The following is a 20939-nucleotide window of genomic DNA, read 5'->3' as shown; positions in this document are numbered from 1 at the left end:
GCTGGCCTGGAAGAGGGGCAACCGGGACAGAATCCGGCGCCCCAACCGGGACTAGAACCCGGTGTGCCGGCGCCGCAAGGTGGAGGATTAGCCTATTGAGCCACGGCGCCGGCAACAGTTGTATATAATTAAAAGGTCCTATTGTTTAGGTTACAGTGCATAGGCTGTAAACATGAAAGTTTAGTTATTCATTCCCTTGATTCCCAGTGCTCTACACTAAAAAACCAACATCTCTAAAAACAGGCATTGTTTCAATATACTTGCAAACAGGTATCATTGAAGTATACACTGGGAGCAAGTATGAATCTCCATCTGTGTATTCTCACCAGGAACCACATTTAAAATGTATATTCTTATGACGTGTCTGGGTTTCAAATCTTAGTTTTATAAAAGAACTAGACCTTCTGCTGTGCTGTTTACATTTATTACTATTTTAAGCTTCTGTAGTTTCATTTATAACTAGAAAGACTAAAGGAGCCTCCCTTTCAAAAGACCTCTTCTAATGCTGTAGCAAGTTTGGTGTAGTCAGTTCATTTTCTCTTTCTGTTCACCAGAGTGTTATTCAGTAAATTTTAGTGTTATTTTACCTAGAATATTTCAATGTTATTTTACCTAGAAATTGTTTTTTTAAGATTTTTATTTTATTTATTTGGAAAGTGGAGTTAGAGAAAGAGAGGGTGACGTACAAAGATCTGCCATCTGCTGGTTCACTCCCCAGATAGCCGCAATGGCAGTGGCTGTGTTGGGCTGAAGCCAGGAGCTCTCATTAGGGTCTCCCACGTGGGCCCCGGGGCCCAAGCATTTAAGCCATCCTCTGCTGCTTTAGCAGGCACATTAGTGGGGAGCTGGATTGGAAGTGAAACAGCTGGGCTCAAACCAGCACCCATATGAGATGCCAGTGCTGCAAATGACAGCTTGATCCATTATGTCACAACACTTCCACGCCACCCCAAAATTATTAACATCATAGTAGCATTTTAGTATGGGTCACTCCTGCTGATCCCCAAGGGAATAATGTTTAAGAGTGTGTTATAATCATGATAAAATGCCATTTCCTTTGTTAAGAAGTAATTGTTACTGTGGTCCTTTTGATTCAGGAAATAAGTTTTTATGTTTCATGTAGAATCCATCATATTTTGTCACTGGGAAATTATTATGCAATAACTTTTGCCTGAGTTAAATTCTTCCTACAGAAACAGTCTTCCCCTTGCCATTGGAAACCCGCTTCACCTCTTCCAAATTGCTTTTGCTCTTTGTTGCTAGTCTGTTTGGGGAGGAGATGGATGGTAGGTGGTTAGGGATGATTTATTGAGCTAATTCATTTGGTTCTTCCTTTCTATATGTCAGAAGTACAAGAGAGTATATTAGCATTTATATGATCCTTCTTAAAGGACAAGTGTAACAATAATACATACGTTTTCCTAACAGCTTCAGGTTATCAATCACAATCACATAATTTTAGTAATTCCTTTAAAACCAAGTTCCAGGTGTGACTTATAGCTCTGTTGAAGCAGGATTTATGATATTTAATGTATTTGAATGTACTTGAAGCATCATTTATTTCAAGTCTGCTCCAAAAAAAACTGTGTCCAAAGATCTGAGATTAAACAAACACAAGAAGCTACACAATTTCTGATGATAGGCTCATCTAACACTGGGCAGGTGAGTGAATTACTAATGTCAGTACATGAATTTCATTGTCTAAATGCAGTGGATTCTTTCCTTGAAGTTAACAATATACTGTTTTCCAATCTTTCACATTCATCACATTCTTTAATGTAGAATGGCTACCAGTCCTAAAGATTAATAGTACCTTTATAGTTAACATTGAATATCCTAGGCAGGGCTTTGTAAATTAATTTAGCTAAGGATCTGGGGAAACTTAATCATTTTCAGGAAGTAGAACAAGAGATCATTTAAGTACCATTAGTTTTGTTCCCCAGCGTATCCTATCACTTAACCATGCTTTTTATTCACCATGATCCTGTGGTCATAAAGTATACACAACTGTTACCTCCAAATTATGTTATAAACTCATAATACTTGTAGGAGTCCTTCTTGGCAAGATTTAAGAGTTTGCAACATACAATTTATTTTACTTTTAACCAATGAAAATCCAGTGGAATAACATTGAATCACTCTTGCTGAAATTAGCACCTAGTAGCAGTAATGTAGTTTAAAAATGCTGTTGTGTAGGTTACAGCGCCAAGGCTATCAACATGAAAGTTTAATTATTCATTCTCTTGATTCTCAGTGCTCTACACAAAAAGAATAAACATCTCTACAAACAGGTATCATTTCAACAGGCATCATTGTGGTATACGCTGGGAGCAAGTATGAATCGCCATCTCTGACAAAGATATTTTTAGGTGCATGGTTTCTGTTTTCACAGTATCGCCTTATGCAAGATATCCATTATCCCCCTTGTTTTCCTTTTCTTGCACCCTCCCCTGCCCACATCTGCAGTATGTCCTCTTGGCTGCTTCACTTGCCTTTCCTCAGTACATCGGTTTCCCTCCAGTCTTGCTTGTGCAGACATGCTGAGTCAGCTCTCTGCCTTGTAACTTTTCTTGTTAACTCACTGCTGGGATCCGGATGTTTATTCCCCCACTGTCCTTTCCTTAGTGATTATTTGAATGCTGAATCGTGCATCAGCCCCTCACATAACAATTCTAATATCACCTGTTTTTTTTTTTTTTTTTTTTTTTTTTTTTTGACAGGCAGAGTGGACAGTGAGAGAGAGAGACAGAGAGAGAAAGGTCTTCCTTTGCCGTTGGTTCACCCTCCAATGGCCGCCGCTGCAGCCGGCGCACCGCGCTGATCCGATGGCAGGAGCCAGGATCCAGGTGCTTTTCCTGGTCTCCCATGGGGTGCAGGGCCCAAGCACCTGGGCCATCCTCCACTGCACTCCCTGGCCATAGCAGAGAGCTGGCCTGGAAGAGGGGCAACCGGGACAGAATCCGGCGCCCCAACCGGGACTAGAACCCGGTGTGCCGGCGCCGCAAGGTGGAGGATTAGCCTATTGAGCCACAGCGCCGGCCTAATATCACCTGTTTTTAATCTTCTATGAGCTCTCTCATATCTCTTGTGGGTCTATTAAAGTGATCTTAATAACATTTCTGACAGTTCTTAAAACTAAGGTATGAAATGTTTGACGTCAACTGGATGAGTACGGAATGAGAAAGGCAGTAAAGATCTTGACATCATAAAGAAATTTTTACAAAGAGATTACAGTTGTTCTTAGCTGACTAATGAGCTTAACAATTATAAATGATTTCATTTACTATTGAAAAGGGTTTCTATTTTGAAGTGTGATTCATTTTATTTTTCTTGAAGCACATCCAAAATAACATATTGTACACATTTTTCTTCAAAATATACTAATTGATTCATTGTGCTAGCACATTTTCTGTGGTATGTAGTTTGTTTTAGTATTCACTTATTTCATAAATAATAACAAATTAGCAAAAATATACATAAGATAAACAAGTAACATTTGTAATACTACATTTGAATGATAATGTGAGGTGGTTTCATTAATTTAAATATGTATCATGATGAGATTGTTAAGTTTCTTAATTCATCTAGTGTCTGTAAATGTAAATATATATATTGCATATATTTATATTTTAGGGGATACTTTTTTTCCCTTCAGTTGACAAAATAAACTGGGACAGAATGTTAGAAAAAATGTACTTCATTGCTGTTGACATTCGGATGTACTATGGAAAAACATTTTTTTAAAAGATTTATTTATTTATTTACAGAGAGTTACAGAGAGGCAGAGGCAGAGAGAAAAAGAGGTCTTCCTTCTCTTGGTTTACTCCCCAAGAGAGCCACAATGGTTGGAGCTATGCCGATCCAAAGCCAGGGGCCAGGAGCTTCTTTCAGGTCTCCCACACGGGTGCAGGGGCCCAAGGACTTGAGCTATTTCCCATTGCTTTCCCAGGTCATAGCAGAGAGCTGGATCAAAAATGGAGCAGTTGGGACTCAAATTGGCACCCATATAGGATGCTGGCACTGCAGGCGTTGACTTTACCCACTATGTCACGGCGCCGGCCCTAGAAACATTTTTTAAAGATTTATTCATCAAATTGTTCAATTATCCCTGCTAACTCCACCTTTATCCATATCTTTTCAGTTCACATTCTCACCACTTCTCTGATTGTTAAAATTCAAAAGTGGTTCTGAGGATTTCTTTTGGGAAAAACAATGAAATTAGGAGAGAAAGGGGCAGGCATTTTGGTGAAATGGTAAGCCACTTCTTAGGACACCTGCATCCCATACATGAGTGTCTGGTTTGAGTTCTGGCTAATCTGCTTCCAGTGCAGCATCCTGCTAATACATCCTGCAGGGCAGCAGATGATAACTCAAAGGCTTGCCCATGTTGGGGGCCTGACGGTAGTTCCTGGGTCCTAACCCGTCTTGGTCCAGTCTTGGCTGATGGGGACATGAACCAGCAGATGAAAGATATCTCTGTCACATCGCTTTTCAAATAAATAAATAAATAAATAAATAAATCTTTAAGGAAAATTAAGTGTGAAAGTGGATTTCTTATAGAGTTCTTTTTATCATCTCTGTCTCCTCTAAGGGCTTATATCAGGGCAAGCAGCAAATTTATCAGGTTATAGAGGTCACAAAGAGAGGTGAGAATTGAAGTTTTGGGGATGGAAGTAAAATACTTCCAGGAGACTGGTTTCCCTACGATTTTAGGAAATGCTCACCTGAATTTTTCTTGCACTGAGGTAATAGCAACTAATATAGAAAATAAATGTGTAATAGATAATGATTTTAATCAGTGGACAGAACTTAATATTTAACATATAAGCAGTATCAAACAAAATTGAAACAATTTGAACAACAGTTCTTTCAGATAAAGAAGTATTCAACTTTATTTTAAAAATCCACCTTCTATTTATAATGATATATTAGTAATCTTATCATTTCACTTTGGAATAATAAACATTTATTGGTGATTTCATTATTTTTATTTTTACAAAATAATTCGTTTATCCAGATTTTACAGATATTTGCCAGACATTTCCTTCACCTTATTGAGTAATTATTAAATATTTGTAGTGTATTTATGCTACTGTGATGTCTTTAGGAATATACCAATAAGTGTAAAGAAGTCACTGCTCTGTGTGAGCACTTGAGCCCCTGGTAGAGATGGGCTGGAACACTGCCATTCTCATTTTCCATCCTGTGGTCAAGTTTGTAAGTCCAGATGCATTGGCCCTGTGAGCACCACTCCCTTCCCAGACCTAATTGAGTTTAATTTGAAGTAGAAGGAGGGCATTTCTTCAACTTTCGAATTTATCTTTACTGATAAAGTAGTGTTCCACTGTGAAAACAAAAACACAAAACCCTCAAATGACAAAGACTAAACTAAAACTAAGAAAAAAAAAGTCTTTCAAGGATTGTAGTTTCTAATTGCTGGAGTGACCCATATATATTATATTATGTAATATGGTTAATTTTCCTTTTCTTGTTTCTCCTCCTTTTTCACTTGTTTATTTTACTTCCTCCACCTCCATTATACCCTTGGAGAAGTACATTGTCAAGCTATGAAGAGTATCTCAAATTCCATTTTCCCACCAACACTAAATTCTTGCAAGGGTCTCTTCAGCCCAGTTTTCTTTAATGGTAATAGAAAAACCATATATACTGAATGTAATAAGAGTTGCATCACAAATGACATCATGTCATGCAGTACGTTCATTATTGAACTTGCTCTTTCATTCACTGTCAGTTCCATAACTTGTAAGGTAATGTGAGGAATTATGCCCTGTTTTTTCATCCTACTGTAAAGTTTCCATGTGATCAACAGATATATTTATATATTATTGTCCTAGATGAGTTAGCCAGCATCTAACCAGATTTCTTTTCCTCAATTCTTCGCATTTTGAGCTTGACATCTACTTTAATTATAGACTCTCATGATTCTAAGGGGTTGTAGATGAACATTATTGTGCATATTTATAGCTGGAAGCAAGTTGGATATAAAGATGAAATTTACACAGATGTAAAAGACAAGATTCTTGTTTTGGACTAATTTGGTAGACTCATAATTATGCAAGATTTATTGGAAGTATTATGTAGGCCTATACTATGCTTTGTATCTAAATTTTATATTTAAGTGCTTTCAATCCTTAGAAAGATCTTTTATGATAATTAGATGCTATTTTTATTTCATATACAAAGAAATTATTGCATAAAGGAATAAACTGACAATTCTTATATGCAAAAAGCCAATAGGAGCACAAAGATTTAAAGTAGAGACTGTAGCTCTAAATTAACTGATTTTGCTACACTATTTTGGCTGCATTATCACTAAAACCAGTTATTACTTGGGAAGTGAGTCTGGAGGGCAAAAACAAGGAGATAGTTCTCATGGAATAAAATAAGTTATGAGAAACTTTTCAGAGAAACTAAATATTTAATCAGATCTAGAAGGACATAGTGAATTTTTATTGGTTGATAAAGGAATTTATGTAGAGAACACAATATGAGCAATGAGAAGGTTACAAGAATGTGTGAATTTTTACTGGGTGCCTATAAAGGAATAGAGGGGCTGTGTTTGGAAATATTCATCAAGGTTCAGATGTTATTAATGGAAGGATTTAATGCATTCTGGTCAGAGTTATTTTTGTTTTTAATATAAAATATGTAAAGGGGGCACATAAGATTTAAACAGAGGAATCATATTATGAAAAAAGTGATTTTTAAGTGCTGAAGATCTGTCTTCCGCTATTAAATATATTTGTGGTTTTTCATAAGTGTCTTTGTCAGATTTTGGAAGTTTTCTTCCATCTTTTGCTTAAGAGGGAACAGAGAGAGGTAGTGGGGGAGAGAGCATGGCTCTCTGTTTTCAGTCTTGGATGGATGTTGAATTTTCTGCACTGCTTCTCCAGCATTTGTTGAGGTGATCATATACTGTACATATATTGTTTGATTCGATCTACTTAGATTTTGTCAAAGATTTTGTGTTTATGTATACGAAGGAAGTTAGTTTGTAGTCTTATAACGTCTCTACTAGTTTTCATCTCATGTTTAAGCTAGCCTTATAAAAGTGATTGGGAGACATTCCCTTTTTCTCTATTTTTAAAACATCTGTGTTAGATTGGCACTTTTCGCCTTCTCGAAATGTTTGCTAGAATTCCTCAGGGAATCCTCCTGGGTCTGAAGTTTCCCCTATGGGATTAAATTCAATTTTCTGTACTTCTGAGGGTGAAGTATCTTTTGTCAATTTGGATAAAACATCTTTTAAGGACTTTGTCCATTTTATCAGAGCCATTGAATTTATTCACTTATATTGCTTTATTAACTCCATTATGACTTTAAAATGCATAGTGATATTTCTAGTCTTTCATTCCTGGAACTTGTTATTTATATCTTATTTTCCTTTTTTGATATGTATACATTGATTTAATAATTTAAATTCTTTATGTTTTTCATTTTTCTCTTATCAATTTCATGTATTTTTGGTTAAAATCATTTTTCATGTGTTCTCTTTTAATGTAGAAACACATTATCGCTTTAGACTTACTCCTGCTAAAGTTTACACTTAAAGTCATGTGTATCTCTAGCTCTTCTCTATGAAATTTGGTCTATTTTCAATATTATTCTACATAAAATATTTTCTGATTTACCTTGTAATTTCTTTTTTGAACCATAAATTATATTAAAAGTGTGTTTTTCACTATGTAAATATTCTGGGGTTTTCTGATTTCTTTTTGTCTGCAGCTTTGAATTTTATTTTATTTTTTGTTTTGGTCAGAGAGCATGCTTGTGTTATTTAATCATTTTAGATTTGTTGCTGCTTGTTTTATCCCTCAGCTTTCATGGTCTTTTTTTCTAAAAATTTATTTATTTATTTGAGAGGTAGAGTTACAGAGAGAGAGAGGGAGACAGAAAGAAAGATCTGGGGGCCAGCGCTGTGGCATAGTGGGTACAGCCACCACCTGCAGTGCTGGCACCCCAGTTTGAGTCCCGTATGCTCCACTTCCAATCCAGCTCTCTGCTGTGGCCTGGGAAAGCAGTAGAAGATGGCCCAAGTCCTTGGGCCCCTGCACCCACGTGGGAGACCTGGAAGAAGCTCCTTCCTTCGGATCAGTGCAGCTCCAGCCATTGTGGCTGATTCGGGAGTGAACCAGAGGATAGAAGACTTCTCTCTCTCCCTGCCTCTCCTTCTCTTTTCTGTGTAACTCTGACTTGCAAGTAAATAAATAAATATTTCTTGAAAGAAAGGAAGAAAGGAAGAGAAAGGAAGAAAGGAAGAAAGAAGGAAAGGAAGAAAGAAGGAAAGAAGGAAAGGAAAGAAAGGAAAGAAAGGAAAGAAAGGAAAGAAAGGAAAGGAAAGGAAAGGAAAGGAAAGGAAAGGAAAGGAAAGGAAAGGAAGGAAGGAAGGAAGGAAGGAAGGAAGGAAGAAAGAAAGAAAGAAAGAAAGAAAGAAAGAAAGAAAGAAAGAAAGAAAGAAAGAAAGAAAGAAAGAAAGAAAGAAAGAAAGAAAAGAGAGAGAAAGATCTGCAATTCAGTGGTTCACTCCCCAAATGGCCAGAATAGCCAGAGCGGAGCCAATCTGAAACCCAGAGCCAGAAGCTTCTTCCAGATTTCCCACATGAATGCAGGTGTCCATGCACTTGGGCCAGCCTCTACTGCTTTTCCAGGGCACAGCAGAGAGCTGGATCAGAAGAGGAGCAGCCTGGACAAGAACTGGTGCCCACATGGGATGCCGGTATCACAGGCTGAAGCTTAGCCTACAACTCCATGGCGCCGCCCTGTTCCTCAGCTTTTGAAGTTTCTCAGTACACGTGGGTATGCATCAGAAGGCACATCTGTTCTATTGTTGCCTGGATCATGATTTACATCACATTGTTTGATGATTTCTGTATCCTTACTCATTTTCTGTGTTTCTGGTTTATCAGCTACAGAGAGGAAGTATAGAAAACTCAAGTTATACTTGTGAATTTTCATCCTTTCTTCTGTACTCTGTCAGTTTTGCTTCATGCATTTTGTAACTCCATCTTAGGTGAACAAGACTTACTTGTATTATTTCTTCTTCATAATGTTCTTGCTAAAATAATCCCTTTATCTCTGGTAAGGTTCTTGGTTTGGAAGTGTATTTTGACTGATAGCAATACAGCTGCTCTGTCTTTCTTACGGTGAGGTATTTATAAGGGTTATCTTTTAAGGTACTTTTATTTAATTATTATTTTTTAAAGATTTTATTTATTTATTTGAAAAATAGAAGTACACAGAGAGGGGGAGAAACAGACACACCCACACACATGTGCATGTACACACACACAGAGCAGAGAGAGCGAGCGAGAGAGAGATCTTCCATCTGCTAGTTCACTCCCCAAATGGCTGCAATGGCTACGGCTGCCCTGGTAAACACTGGGAGCCGGGAACTCTATCCTGGTCTCCCACATAGTTGGTAGGAGTACAAGCACTTGGGCCATCTGCAACTGCTTTTCCAGGTGCATTAGTAGGGAACTGCATTGGAAGTGGACCAGCTGGGACTCTTAACTGGTGCTCATGTAGGATGTCAGTGTTGTAGGCGACTGCTTCCACAATACACCAGTATCCTTTTATTTTTAACATATCTGTCTCTTTATATGTAAACTACTTACTGGTGGCTAGTGTATAATTGGATCTTACATTTTTGCCCATTTCAGCAAGCAAGAATTAAATCTTGCCTTTAAGTATAATTATTAAAATGACTGCATTTAATTCTATCATTTGTCTTTTTTTTTTAAGCACTCCCATCTGTTCTCTCATTTCCATTATTTCTGCCTCCTATTGGATTTATTGAGTGTTTTCTAGTATTACCTTCTGTTCCCACTATTGGCTGTACTATTTTTTTCTCTAGTGTCTGTTCAAAGATTTTTAAGTATATATATTTAATTTATTACTGTATGTTTTCCTGTAATATTAATATTAAAAAGAATATTATAAAATGTTTTCAATTGCCACTTTTATTTTTTGTGCTGTTTTTGTTGTACATACATTTAACATAATGTATGCTGAATACTTCATTATGTATTAATATTATTTTAATTTTAAATAGTAATTATCCTTTTTAGAAAATTAAAAGATGAGAAAACAAAAATACCTGTATAATTTACCTACAAACTTCCCCTTTCTGGTGCTCTTCATTTCTTTATATTTATTTATCACAGTTTCCATTATTTTTCTTTAGCGTGTGGAACTTTTACTTTCATTGCATGTGTATTTGAGAACTATTCTCTCAGCTTTTTGGTTTTTCAAAAAGAGATTTCTCCTTTATTTTTGAAGGATGTGTCACTGGTTATGGAAATCTAAGTTGACAGTTTTTTCTCTGACTAAGTTTAAATACATGTTTCAGTTGTCTTGGACATTATTTTTGACTGGGAACTCTTCAGTCATGCTAACATTTGTTGCCCAGGTTATAATGTGTTTTTATTTTCCATTTGCTTTAACGTTTTTCTCTTTGTTACTGGTTTTTAGCACTTCACTGTGAATCACTTTAATGTGGTTTTTGCGTCTATCCACTGGTGTATATTGAACATCTTCGTAATGTGTGTTTATAGTTTCATTAAGACCTGGAAAATATTCCACTCCTGTCTTTAAACTTTCTGTTACCTCTCTGGCTGGAGTTCCTGTTACGCTGTTAGACTATTTAGCATTGTCCCATAGTTTACTGATGTTCTGCTCCTGATTATTTCTTTTCTGCGTCTGTTTTCATGGCAGATCATTTTTACTGCTAGACTTTCAAATTAACCTTTTCCTCATTGTGTCATCTGATCTTAATCCCACCTAGTGACTTTTGCATTTTGGATATTGTATCATGCAAATCATACTTTGTTATTCTTTATAGCTTTTATGTTCATATTTTCCTTTAAATAATAAGTCTATTTATAGTAGCTATTTCACTGTACCTGACTGTTCCTTCAAATTGGCCATTTTGAGGTCTCTTTCTATTGACTGGCCTTTCTCCTGGGTATTTATCACATTTTCCTGATTCTGAATATGTTGAATAGTTTTTATTGGACGTTAGACATTATGATTCCTAGTGTGTTGTATGTCTGGATTCTGCTGTCTTCCTTTAAAAATGTTATATTTTGTTTTGTGTAGGCAGTTAAGCCCTTTGCAATTCAAATTAATATTTTCGAAGCTTTTTTTTTTTTTTTTTTAAGCTTTGTTAGGATGGGACTAAAGTGTTTTCTCTACAGCTAGTTCAGTCTCACTTCTAAGGCTTTACCCTTGTGGTTTAAATGCCCTAGATTTTCAGCAAGGGCAGTCGCTATGGCTGGCTGTTGCTGGAACATCTGTGTAGTTCTACTTCATAAAAATCCTTTGTGCTCCATGTGTTCATCTCTCTCTCTAAGAATACTTTTTTTTTAAGAAAAGATTTATTTATTTACTTGAAAGTCCAAGTTACACAGAGAGAGAAGGAGAGGCAGAGAGAGGGAGAGAGAGGTCTTCCATCTGCTGGTTCACTCCCCAGATGGCTGAAGCTGCTGCATAGATCCAAAGCCAAGAGCCAGAAGCTTCTTCTGGGTCTCCCACATTGGGTGCAGAGGCCTAAGGACTTGGGCCATTTTCTACTGCTTTCCCGGGTCATAGCAGAGAACTGGATCGGAAGAGGAACAGCTGGGACTAGAACCGGCACCCATATGGGATGTTGGCACTGCAGGCACCAGCTTTACCTGCTATGCCACAGCGCCAGCCCCTCATCTGTCTCTTCTAATTCTTGGCAACCACTCATCTTTTTTAGTCTCCATAGTTTTGCTTTTTCTAGAATATCATATAGTTAGAATCATGCATTATGCAGGCTTTTCAGATTGTTTTTTTTTAATTGAGTAATACATATTTACCTTTCCTTCAAGTGAGTTCATTCCTTGATACCTCATTTGTTATTAGTGCTGAATGATATTCCATTGTCTGGGTGGATTGCACTTGGTTTACCTATCTACCTTCTGAAGGACATCTTGGTTGCTACCAAGTTGGGGGCAGTTATAAATAAAGCTGCACACTTTTTGTGTGGGCATGTTTTCAACTTTTGAGGTGAATTGCAAGGAACCTCTTTTTTTAAGTGCCGTTAGAATAGCTTGTTTTATTTTGTTTTAGTTTTATTTATAATTTGAAAGAGTCGTACAGAGAGAGAAAGAGAGGCAGAGAGAAAGAGAGAGAGAGAGAGACAGACAGACAGAGAGGTCTTCCATCCGCTGGTTCACTCCCCAATTGTCTGTAATAGCCGGAACTGTGCTGATCTGAAGCCAGGAGCCAGGAGCTTCCTCCAGGTCTCCCATGTGGGTACAGGGGCCTGAGGACTTGGTCCATCTTCTATTGCTTTCCCAGGCCATGCAGAGAGCTGGATCAGAAATGGAGCAACTGGGACACAAACTGGGGCCCATATGGGATGCCGGCACTGCAGGCGGTGGCTTTACCCACTACGCCACAATGCTGGCCTCAAATAGCTTGGTTTTGTAGAAAACTGAAAATCTGTCTTCCAAAGTGATTTTCCCAATATACATTTCCAGTAGCAGTGGAGGAGAATTCTTTCCTACATTCTTGCCAGTATTTCCTTATATTCAGTGTTTTATGAATGTTTTTTAAAAAATGTTTTTTAATTTATGTATTTGCTTGAAATGCACAGTGACAGAGAGAGAGAGAGAGAGAGAGAGAGACAGAGACAGAGAGAGAGACAGAGACAGAGACAGAGACAGAAAGACAGAGAGGGACAGGTCTTCCATCTTCTGGTTCACTTCCCAGATGGCCATAACAGCCTTGGTTGGAGCAGGCTGAACACAGGAGCCAGGAATTCCGTTTGTGTCTCCCACATGTGTAGCAGGGGCCCAGGTTCTTGAGCCCACCTGCTGCCTTCCCAGATGCATTAGCAGGTGATAAAAGTGGAGTAGCTGAGACTCCCATGAGCACTTAGATATGGAAGGCAGGCATCACATGTGGCCACTTAACTTACTATTCCATAACACTGGCCCTAGTATTCTGGGTTTTGATATCTCATTGCTATTTTAATTTGCCTTTCTCTGTTGACATATGATGTGAAAGATCTTTTCATATACTTATTTGACATTTGCATATCTTCTTTGGTGAAGTTAAAGTCCTTGGCCCTTTTAAAAATAAGGTTTTTGTTTTTTACAGAAATAACAATGCAGAATGGAAGTTCCTTTTTAATAAGAAGATTTTATTCACTTGAAAGAATTGAAGAGGGAGAGAGGAAAAGAGGGAGAGAAGAAGAGAGGGAAGAAGGGAGAGGTAAAGAGAGGGAGAGAGAAAGAGAGTTTTCCATCCACTAGTTCACTTCCCAGATGGCTGCAGTGGCCAGAGCTAGGCTAGACTGAAGCCAGGTTCCTGGAGTTTCTTCTAGGTGTCCCACATGGGTGGCAGAGGCTCAAGCACTTGGACCATCTTCTGCTGCTTTCCCATGTGCATTAGCAGGGAGCTGGTGGGAAGTGGAGCAGCTGAGAGTCAAACTGCCACCTATATGGGTTGCTGGAGTCTCAGGCACCACAATGCTGGCCCCAGATTGTTTTCTTATTTCTTTTCTTTTCTTTTTTTAAATTTATTTGACAGATAGAGTTATAGACAGAGAGAGAGAGAGAGACAGAGAGGCATAGAGAGAGGTTTTTTATCTGCTGGTTCACTCCCCAATTGGCCGCGACGGCTGGAGCTGCACTGATCCGAAGGAAGGAGCCAGGAGCTTCCTCTGGGTCTCCCATGTGGGTGCAGGGGCCCAAGGACTTGGACCATCTTCCAGCTGTTTTCCCAGGCTACAGCAGAGAGCTGGATCAGAAGTGGAGCATCAGGGACTCGAACTGGTGCCCATATAGGATGTCGGCACTGCAGACGGCGGCTTTACCCACTGCGCCACAGCACCGGTCCGCTTCTCTTTTCTTAATCCCCAGTATCTTGGATATTTGCTTTCCCTAAGTTCTCATAAATTTTCTTTGTCTTGATTCTTTTTCTCCTTCCAACAGTGTATTTTCAAATAGTTATCTTCAAGTTCATGGTTTCTTTCTTGTGTTGATCTGTTGTCGCTGGTGACTTCTATAATATGAAATTTCATTTAGTACATTTTTAAAAATTTATTTGACAGGTAGAGTTACAGACAGTGAGAGAGAGACAGAGAGAAAGGTCTTCCTTCCGTTGGTTCACTCCCCAAATGGCTGCCATGGCCGGCGCTGCACTGATCTGAAGCCAGGAGCCAGGTGCTTTTCCTGGTCTCCCATGCAGGTGCAGGTCCCAAGCACTTCGACCATCCTCCACTGCCCTCCTAGGCCACAGCAGAGAGCCGGACTGGAAGAAGAGCAACTGGGACTAGAACCTGGCACCCATATGGGATGCCGGCGCCACAGGCGGAGGATTAACCAAGTGAGCCATGGTGCCAGCCCCATTTAGTACATTTTTAGGTTGCATTTGACAATTTTAATTCCTACATGATTGACTTCTAGTACCTTACTTTGGTTGCGAGGTGAGTTTCCCAGATGTTCTTGCCACCAGTCTCTGTAATCTGGTCTTCTAGAAATTCTAAGCAATCTGCATTTTCTTCTCTGAACTTGTGGATACTTCTGCTATTTCAGCTCTAGATGGCACCCTAATCTGAAGTTTGCAGCAAGTCTGCTGTTGCTGTGTTGTTGCTATTTCAGTCCTAGAGTAGTAAGCTGTTACCTCAGATTTGTCTCTAATTGGTGTGCCATTCAGGATGGACAGGGGAGTTGTCTAGTTCAGTTGTGTAGTTCATAGTCCTGTGGCCACCAAAGCAACAAAGGTAGATTTCACCTGGAGCCACAGCCAGTAGCACAGCACAGGGTAGGACCAAAGCCCACACTACTATGGGATGTCTACTGCTGGCATGGACTCACAGACCAAGGTTGCTGCAACAAGCCACAGATAATGACACATATCTCATCAACTTGTATTTCACTTGGTACTAGGACAGATCTAGAAGCTCCATCTGTGGTGCTGGCCTAGTGACAGGGACGATTGGTACCTGTCTAGTGGTGGATTTTACCATCCTTGCATGTGAGTCCCACAACACAGTCCTGTGGTTCACTGCTCTCTTTCCAAGGTTGCAGGGTGGAACATGATAAAGGCATCCATGGCCTTCAAGGCTGGCACTTGTCTGGGTCATGCCTGAGTCTCAGAGTCACCAAGCTCTTGAACATCTTGGGAGTACATGCTAGGCCCACATGACACAGGTGGTAATAAATGCTAAAACAAGTTTATCCCCAACCAGAATGCAGATCTTATTTTGGTGTTGGGGCAACTCTACAGAGTCCATCTGTAAGCAGTGGCCTGTGGATAGAGGCCTTTGGATTTTAATCTTGTGCTCTGTTTCATAGCAGCAGCAGGCCTGGCTCTGAACTCCAAATCAGAGTCCTTAGTTTCCATTTCTGCCCATCCTTCCAGCATGTGGCGTCTTGCTCCACTGTCTGCTGGAATTTGTGAGGGCAGAGTGGAGACAGTTCCTTGGCCATATGGCTAAGGAGCATTCAAAGACTTCATCTGCAGGTAAGAGCCTGGAGCATGAGTCATGGGCCCTTTTCAGCATGGTTTTTGTTGTGATATACCTGGTACTGGTTTAAAGTCTAAGGGCTGGACTTACTTCATCGTTCTTCTAAGTGAGAGATGAAGTTTGTTTCTACACTGCACCTCTTGGAGCCAGGGGAAAGGTGACACTGGCTTGTCTTTCTTTCATGGTTTCTTCATTGTGTCTTCCCTTCTGGTTCCTGAATCCAGGCACCTTATCTCTCACTTTGCTTCTGTAGCTCTTATTGAGGTGTAAGTGTGTGAATAGCTGTTTAAATCTGTGTCTCTTGGGCAAGAGGGTCCTTAGAGTTTCTGACTTAGCTGCATCTTGCTCTGCTTACCAGTGTGTTATTCTACATCTTAGAATAATGTATGTATGTGCATGAGTGTATATGTCCACATACATAGTTACCTGAATATACATTCGTAAATATTTGCTTATATTTTCAAAAAGATGCAAAGGAAAACAGAAGGAAGGAAAGGACAAATCACAACTTCCTAGAAATACTTGTTTACAGGGAAGGATTAAGAATAACTGAGGCAAGAGGGATAGAAGTGAGATTGTCCATCCAAATGCATTCATTATTTTATAATTTTGACTTTTAAATCCTATAGATATTTCACATAACCATAATGTAACATCAAATCAAAAGTAAATAAAGCAAATTTTAGAACTCAAATAAAACTAAACATGTGAATTTAACTGTGTATCAAGTTGGTGACTTATTTCCAGTGATTTATACATTTCTAGAGACAAATATTATAGGGACAAAAAATGGAAGAAAACAGTGTTTGGTGATCATAATGTAAGAATATTGGTATTTTTTAAAACTAACACATTTCATCATAGGCAAATAAATAATCATATTAAAGTCTAGGAACAAAATTTTTTATTGTTAAGAACAAATACAGGCATATGTTAGGTCAAAGATATATTCAATGCATATATCAGTTGATAAAAGTTAGTATGAATTTATGATGCATTTTATGCCTTCAAAAATATTTGAATTTTTTAACCCTCTTTAGTGAAGAGGCCTAGAAGTATGAACAGCATCCTGATAGTGATCACTCTCATGGTCTAGATTGTAGTCTTTAAATATTATTTTACACTAATAAGAGCCCAAGGTGTTTGAGAAATGACTGACTCCAGATCTGGGGCAGGAAATATGAGATATAAACCTGGAATATATTATAATAGAAAGCAGTGGTGTTAAGAAAGATACTGTGGTCATGTCATAGAAGCCAGTTTGAAGAAAGTACCATTGGTCAAATTTTAGACAATTTTAGCCAAACAAAAGATTGCTAGAATTGAAAAGCAACAAATATGTTGAAAAACTGAAAATTATGGAGGAAAAGGCCAAACAAAACAAAAGTGCATTTGTTACTTTTGGAAGATAGGAAGTAAAGTCAGTGTTTTCAATGCTTGGTAATTAAAATAAAAATGTTACCCCACTTTTCTTATTAGAATATTCAAAGTAACCAAATCATTGAGAGGAAACTCTTTTTCAACTAATAAATGAAGTGATAAGATTAGACTACCATTAAGTTTATCATCTTTATTCTATATTAGTTAAGATATCTATGGAACATGGTCATTGATGGTTAGTAATATGCTTAGGTAGAAGATAGATAAGGGAGCCCTAAAGCAGAAGCACACAGTTGACAACACCTGACCCCAGTGGGCCAACTTAATATTGCAGCTGTTCTATGTTAACTGATAGGATACAGTACGAGGTGCACAACTTTTCAAAACTGTAACTTTTTCAGGCACCTAGAATTAACTACCAGTGTATATGGCATAAAGAAAGTAGAGGAATATATTAAATGACATCTCAGGGGTGATCTTAGGCAAATCTAGAATGCCAGGGATTCTAAATGATAAATGACCTAGTTTCTTCTATAAGTAGTAGGCAGGAAAGAAAAAAAATGAGGGAAATGTTAGAAATTAAAAGAGAAAGAAAATATCATTGAAAAACAACGTGTCATTCTTGTTTGGATCCCGCTTGAATAAACCGGTAATACAAAGTCAATGGTATAATCAAGGAAATTTGAACAGGATTGAATTTTAGGTATTGAAGAATGCATAATGTTTTGTATGTGATATTAGCATTGTGTTCATGTTAAAAAAAAAACAGTTGAGAGCCCTAGAAATACAAATTGCAGTACTTACCAGTGAAATGATGCAGGTATCCCAAGGGATGACTTAACCCACTGTACCACAGCGATAGCTTCCTAGAGAAATGTGTGGTAAATCTAGTGCTGTGTATTCGTTCTCTCATATTTCCTTCTCATCAAGTCCTAATATTTGTTTTGCAGGTACAGCAGGTACAGACTGTGCAGCAGGTACAACATGTTTATCCAGCTCAGGTGCAGTATGTGGAAGGAAGTGATACTGTCTATACCAATGGAGCAATGTAAGTTTATATGTGGGGCTCTTTTTAATCCATGGATCAAAGAGAAAAACAGTATACTTTTCAACACATCCTAGTATTCCCAACCTGTTTCCTTGTTTTCACACTATTATTTATAACTAGAACACAGTTATTGAAGTTAAACTCATGTTTAGTGCCTTGTCTATGTTTATTAAGATCATGTGCTCATTTTCCTCTCACTTAACCCTAACAGGAGATTAAATATTAAAATTGCTATCCCTTTGATAGTTTTCCCAAGATTCAGAAAAACATCATTAATGATTTCTGTATTTTAATGCTACCTTATTAAACCTATGCTTTTTATGTAAAGTGAATTTGTGAGTGTATGTCTTTGGAAATTAATACAAAAATCATAATTAGGAGTTTGGGGATTTTTTCCCACATTTATTAAATAAATCCATCTACATGAAACTGCCTGGTATTCAAAAAGTCTTATTTCTGTCTCTGAACTTACCCCACCAAATGATTTCCTTTGCATCAGTAGTCATGCAGATTTGTAAACAAACTGGGATTTTTCAGGCAATTTGAAATAAGACTCAAGATCCTATCATACATAAAGGGACTAGGAATCATTGCAAGTCATTAAGATTGTTTTCAACTTGGGATTTTATTTGCAACCTGTTGACTTTCTGGATTAACCTGAAATGAATTCACATTCTCTGCCCCTTCTGTTCACTTCCCTTCAGTGTTGGCATACCCCATGGTGATAACCTCTGCTTTCTTTTATTTGTAATATATCTCTAGTTTCCTCTAGTGATTTCATTGATACCCATGATATCAAACTGTAAGCTGCATGAGGGCAGAAATTCTACCCCACCACCACCACCGCCATAGCTCTGACATTGGAAGAATGTGTGATACATCAAATTTAATTGTTATCTATTATTATTTTAAGTGAAAACTTAGAATCTTGTATTACCTCTGTATCAGTTTTATAATTGTAGTCTGGGCACTCAAATGTGAACCCCTTACTGTTCTTTCCAGGGAGGTTCATGCAGCTTACAGTTCCTGAGCTGTTGTGAAGATTTGAGGGACTATATTTAAACATGTAATACAGGGCCTGGTGCATGATAGATGGCACAAAGCTGAAAGATTTCCTTGGAACCCAGCTCTTGTCTATTTTCTTATCACTTTTGGTTACTGATACTTTCCATGTCACCTGCGTTACTTACAAAATAAAATCCAACTTTTTCAGTTGGCATTGTTTCCTTTCCTACCTCTGTAGTTTCACTGTCTACCTGTTCCAGACATAACCAACTTTGTGTCTTTCCTCCCAGATAATCCTCCTTCATGCCCCCTCTGTTTTGGGATATGTTTTCTGTGCTGCAGTAGCGTTCCCTGCCTCGTCTCCCTTTGCCCCTGCCTCCCACCCCCACTCTATGTGGTTTGGATAGACTGACACACCATTCCCTACTTTGTGATTATGGACTCCACGCAGCTCCTCTGCTTATCCTTCCTCTGTCAAAGAGGAATTATACCATGTCTTTTCCTCCCAGCCTTATCCTATGAGAAGCATGTTTATGTTTCCCATACTAGGAAGAAATCTCCACAAATGGGAACTTGTCATTTTATTTCATTTACTTTTATTAGGTTACAGACACATAATAAAAAATCAGTAAATTTCTGTTACTCCAGTGAATATATAACTCTTCACATATTTTAGACACACTGTGAATATTTTTTTTTTACCTGTTCGTTGTATAGCACCAGGACTTCCTAGAGTCTTATTTTATAATCTCTATCATAAACCCAAAATACTGTTGGCATTTATACCAAGTAAAAGAAAATGCCTGCCATTTGGACCTGTAGCCTATCAAGGAAAATAAGTGGTTTTCTGGACCCTGCTGGAGGTCACCAGGTTGTCATTTCATCTTTGCCTGTGATGCCTAGTGATGGTTACCTCCAGGGGGAATCGGAGAACAGGAGTTTGTAGCTTTTCTATACAGGCTGTATAGACAGAAGAAGGTGGCAAAGGAAAAGGGCAGTTGGAGTGGGTATTGAGGGAGTTAGCTGTACTGTTGCTGTCACAGTCATTCCTCATTTTGTATACATCCAAGGTGGGCTGGAGAGATTAGACTCTGCTATTTAGAAATGTGTGAATTTGGGCTGTACTGTTTTATCTGTAAAATGGAGATGATTAGCTTATCAAAAGTGCTTTTTATGCACCTGAGGAATATTTAGCACCTAATAGACTTTAATTGTTGCTGTAATTGTATGTGTTTTAGTTATTTGTTTGCATGTTTCTCTCCCACTGCTAATTTTCAGTCTGTGATTTTAAACCACCCCATCCCTGATTTAGGGTGTTCCACATAATAGGTAAATGTGAATTAAATAAATTCATTCACTCATAAAATCTCAGAAAGATAACATCTCAAATTGAATCTTGAACAGGGGCCATTTATGTGCAGAAATTATTCAAAGTAAATATCTGTTACCAGCATATATTTTCTGTGGCCCACTGATTTAGTTGGTCAGATAACAACTAATGAGATCTAGGTCATAAGTTCATTTGCCATAAGTCCAATTAGTTTTGTTCTGATGTGTGGACCCAGATTGTATCCTTCAGTTCTAGCCAATTGTTTCACATATGTGCACCCTTGGTCACAAGGGAAAAGGTGCAGGCACATCTTTAAAACTTTCCATTACTATCATAGTTTTTTTACAAAAAGTTTCTGTAGGACCACTTTTTCATATTTAATAAGGAATTATCATTTTGTTGTCATGAATTATACACAGAATTTTGATTGCTAGTGATCTATAGTATTTTTCCTACATAGATTGAAAAAAAAACATTTTGTTTCAACTTAGGCTATTTTGATCTTTATAATTTTGTGGTGTTGACATTTGACTGTAATTTTGTCTCTCATATTCATTTTAGGATCTCTGTGCTCCTTTTTATTTGATATTCTTCCATGTGTGTTAGGAAAGAATATTTTATATTTTATATTCTGCTATACTGAATTAATAGCT

General features: G+C 38.0%; 1 protein-coding gene across 12 annotated transcripts in view; it reads left to right on the top strand.

Moving 5' to 3' along the window:
* RFX3 (regulatory factor X3) overlaps window positions 1-20939 on the top strand; it is a 340088-nt gene that overhangs the window by 178633 nt on the left and 140516 nt on the right. For all 12 annotated transcript variants that reach the window (XM_051846155.2, XM_051846152.2, XM_051846162.2 and 9 more), the window contains one exon: window positions 17854-17951. In XM_051846155.2, the coding sequence (XP_051702115.1) occupies window positions 17854-17951 (98 nt within the window). The remainder of the gene's footprint in view (window positions 1-17853; window positions 17952-20939) is intronic.

This window comes from Oryctolagus cuniculus, chromosome 1, assembly GCF_964237555.1.
Source record: "Oryctolagus cuniculus chromosome 1, mOryCun1.1, whole genome shotgun sequence".
Classification (NCBI taxonomy): domain Eukaryota; kingdom Metazoa; phylum Chordata; class Mammalia; order Lagomorpha; family Leporidae; genus Oryctolagus; species Oryctolagus cuniculus.
Note: the sequence above shows the minus strand (reverse complement) of the source record. Positions and strands in the feature narration are given on the sequence as shown.